The 3,587-nt window shown below is 37.7% G+C and overlaps 1 protein-coding gene across 4 annotated transcripts in view; it reads right to left on the bottom strand.

Moving 5' to 3' along the window:
* Window positions 1–3,587, bottom strand: part of Vps13b (vacuolar protein sorting 13 homolog B) — a 529,582-nt gene that overhangs the window by 212,480 nt on the left and 313,515 nt on the right. For all 4 annotated transcript variants that reach the window (XM_021217240.2, XM_029548110.1, XM_029548111.1 and 1 more), the window contains exon 34: window positions 2,657–3,344. In XM_021217240.2, the coding sequence (XP_021072899.1) occupies window positions 2,657–3,344 (688 nt within the window). The remainder of the gene's footprint in view (window positions 1–2,656; window positions 3,345–3,587) is intronic.

Raw genomic sequence — 3,587 nt, 5'->3', positions numbered from 1 at the left:
AAAAAAAAAAAAGAATTAGGGCCACAACAAAAAAAAAAAAAAAAAAAAAAAAAAAAAGAAAACATTTATTCAGGCTTACTCCTTATTTGACTTAATGCTAGGAATTATTAGCACTGCTGCCTTAGAATTTTTCAATAACTATCTTTTCATCACAATTGGCCTATCAGATAGTTCTACATCCTGTAATAGCACCAAAATGTGAAGCCAGGTTTGTCACAATGAGAAGATATGCCATTTTATATAGTCACATCATTGGACACATTTAATGACAAATTCACCAGTTACAACTCTGAAAGGAACTATTTGTATAATTTGAACAAAGAGGGAAGTCTGCCGGAGACAGTGGCTTCACAGTTTTTTCCTCAGGGCACCTAAAGAAGGGAAGTCTAGATGCAGATGTTGAATAAATCTTGGCTTCTGAATTGTAGCTATGTCCTGATCCAGCTGTGACTTAGGTAACTTACATCTCCAAGCTTTCTTGTCTTAGATTTTCCATCTGTAACATGAGACAGGGCTTCCCTCACTGAGTTATTATCAGGGTAAAAGAAAAGAATGTAGTTTACACAGTATAATTCTTGGCAGTGTGACCTAGTGACAGTTTCAGGCTTTTTTTTTTTTTAATTGCATTTTTGGTTGTCTAACACATTTCATCAAAGTGCTAAACTAATTACTAAGAAATATGATTATGTAAAGCACATACTATACTGGCAACTCTTGGTTATAACCAAGAACTGCTATATTTGGATCACATAAGGGTTTAAGTAGATCCCCAGGGAGGTATTCACAGGATACTTATGCAGAAGGATTTCCTCAGAAGCTTATTCCACTCTAACAAAGACCCATGCCTTCCCATTAGTCTGCTGAAATTGGATACCACAATCCACCGCCAACCCACACAAGAAATACCTAATTTTTTCATTATTCTTTTAACCTAGGAAGATACTATGATCCAAATGGGTATCTTTTCTTTGAGCTCTTATAACCTTGGTGAAGACATATTTAGGCAAAAGGACACAGACATAAGATTTAGGAGTATACTTGTGAAAGAGATTATGGCAAATCTATTTCTATATACTTGGAAAATATCAGCAGCAGTTCTCATCTGTACACTTTAGCTCAGTCATCAGTGCCCTGAGATATATTTACCCACACATACATACACATGTGTATGTATGTATATATGTGTACATATACATGAATACACACACACACACACACACACACACACACACACACAGTGCAACCATAGGTTGAGCTTTAAGTAAGCAAAAAGAATGACCTTATGAGATGTTATTTTGACATATGTACAATGCAAGTTTGGGAAGAGGCCATAGATGTTCTTATTGGCTCCTCCCCAGCTCCTATTCTCCCATCTTTTCTGTTACCTCTTAGCAGAGCCATTAAAGACACCTACCTACATAAGAGATTATAGCTAAGTGCCTTAAGGAGGTTCTGAGAAGTAAGACTTACCCTTCCAATCTCATATCAAGTCCCAACTAATGCTAATCAGAACATAAAGAGGCATCAGTTAAGCAGGCAGAAATCCCCATGTAACCAGTTCTCCTGACTCAGCACTACCAACATCTCCAGTGCCTTGAAGTACCGGTTCGATCACAGGCACTTAGTAACGGGAATGTCTGAAGAAGAAGGCAACAGTCGCAGGTAATGTTAACAAATGGTTCTCACAACCATCTGATAGCATTTGCCAACATCCATGGTATAAATACTCAGCATGGCTGATTTAAACTGCCAGTGGTTTAAAAGCTCCTTACAGGTGAATACTTTTAGGATCCTAGCATGGGCTACCAGCTCAAGACTCTGAAGTGAGAACTTTCCAGAGAGTTAACTGTCCTGATGGAGTGTGCGGATCTTCTCAAACCAGGAGCTAAAAATCCTTCCTGCCTTCAATTGCTTTTGTTATATCAACAGAAACATAATTTAATTACTAAGAAAATAATTAATTCAAAGGGTGTCTTTTATGCCAAGAATTAACCAGACTGACTTTCAAATTAGACTAGCTTCCAAATGCCTCACTGCTGGCTTCCAACCATTGGGTGTGACAGCAACATGTCTACTACTTATGATGTATTTGCTAGGTTCTTCTTCAAGTCTTGAATAGGAGACCTAGCTACCCACACACCAGTGTTTGCTGCCAAATCTCTAATTTGGAAAAGGGTCGGATTTTTTTTTTTTTTAAAGAAAAGTATAAATGTCTTTAAAGTATTGTACTTTGATAATCTTTCTTGATTGGATATAAATTTTAGTGAGGTGAATAGATGAACATTACAATAAGCTTCTTATACTATTTTTTGAACAGTTATACTACTGTGGATGGTCTACCTATGGTTCATTACTGCTAGTAGCTATGATTCCCACACTCTACAAACTGCAAGTAAATCTATAGCCAAGGAAGAGCCCGTTTCATACAGCTACTGAGGAAAAAGATTGTTCGGAGGCATGGTGAGACTACTAATGTTAAATGTTGATATATTTTTCTCAACATTTTCTTAAAGTCAATTCAGTTACAGGCATGTATTTACCATACTCTGTAGGGAAGAGAAGTTTTGTCTGGTCTGTCAGCTATCTTTCGTTTGCTAAATTTAAAACTGGAAATAAAAAGTTAATAATATACTCAAATATATTTCAAGGCTCTTACCTGTACATTTGTAGTCAGAGGGTACACCTTTAAGCATAGCATCAAAGATGGATATTTCCATTCTCTGTTTCCTGTGGTGACAACTCAGAAGCAAAGAAGGTTGGGATACAATCAAATGGAGAAACAGGTCTAGCTCTAAGTCACCGGTTCCTCTTCGGCCAGGCTGCCGAACAACAGTGACTCCGAGGGCTTGTCTGGCAGATGACCTTGTGGATGCATGGAGGCTTTCAAGGGAGAGAACCCTTACTTTTTTCCCTGAGGAAAAAGAAGTGCTACTGCTTAAGGGATCTTCAGCAGTCACCATGGAAACACACACCTGGTTAGGCTTAGCTACATCAGAATCAACTTCTGTGAGATTTAAGAAACTCCTGCCTGTTTTCCCATCTTCTTTCTGTTCTGGTAATTTGAATTTGGGTAAGGCCACCGAGGAATAGGTCATTAGGGAGATCCTACTTGCAGTAATAAATATGTCAAAGGGAATAAAGTTAAGATTTTTCACAATTGACGACTGATGAGAGGGACGGGCAATGCGGTGCTGACTGGCTCCACTGTACTGCTCTATTTGCACAATGCGGATTTTAACACTGTCACTGCCAATGCCACTGTCCTGAGCACCACTGTATCGGGAAGAGGTTTCAGCTGTGCCTCCATCAAATGTATCCACTTTCTTCTGTTCCTGTTTAGAGATCTGTAAGAAAAAAAAAGGAAATATGTCAAAGTAGTTATGCATCAAGTATCAGTACATGAATAATGTCATGTAAACACGCTGTTCAAAAGAACTTAGAGTGAGTTTAGCGTAACTTAAAGCCACAATCACACAAACTAAGTGGATGCCCATTTTCAAGAAAAAAGTCTCCTCATGATCCAAAGGAAATTCTCTTCTTCTCTTCTTTTTTTTTTTTTTTTTTTTTTTTTTTTTTTTTTTTTTTTT

The sequence above is a fragment of the Mus pahari genome, chromosome 17, assembly GCF_900095145.1.
Source record: "Mus pahari chromosome 17, PAHARI_EIJ_v1.1, whole genome shotgun sequence".
Lineage (NCBI taxonomy): Eukaryota > Metazoa > Chordata > Mammalia > Rodentia > Muridae > Mus > Mus pahari.
This window is presented reverse-complemented; position numbering and strand designations above follow the sequence as displayed.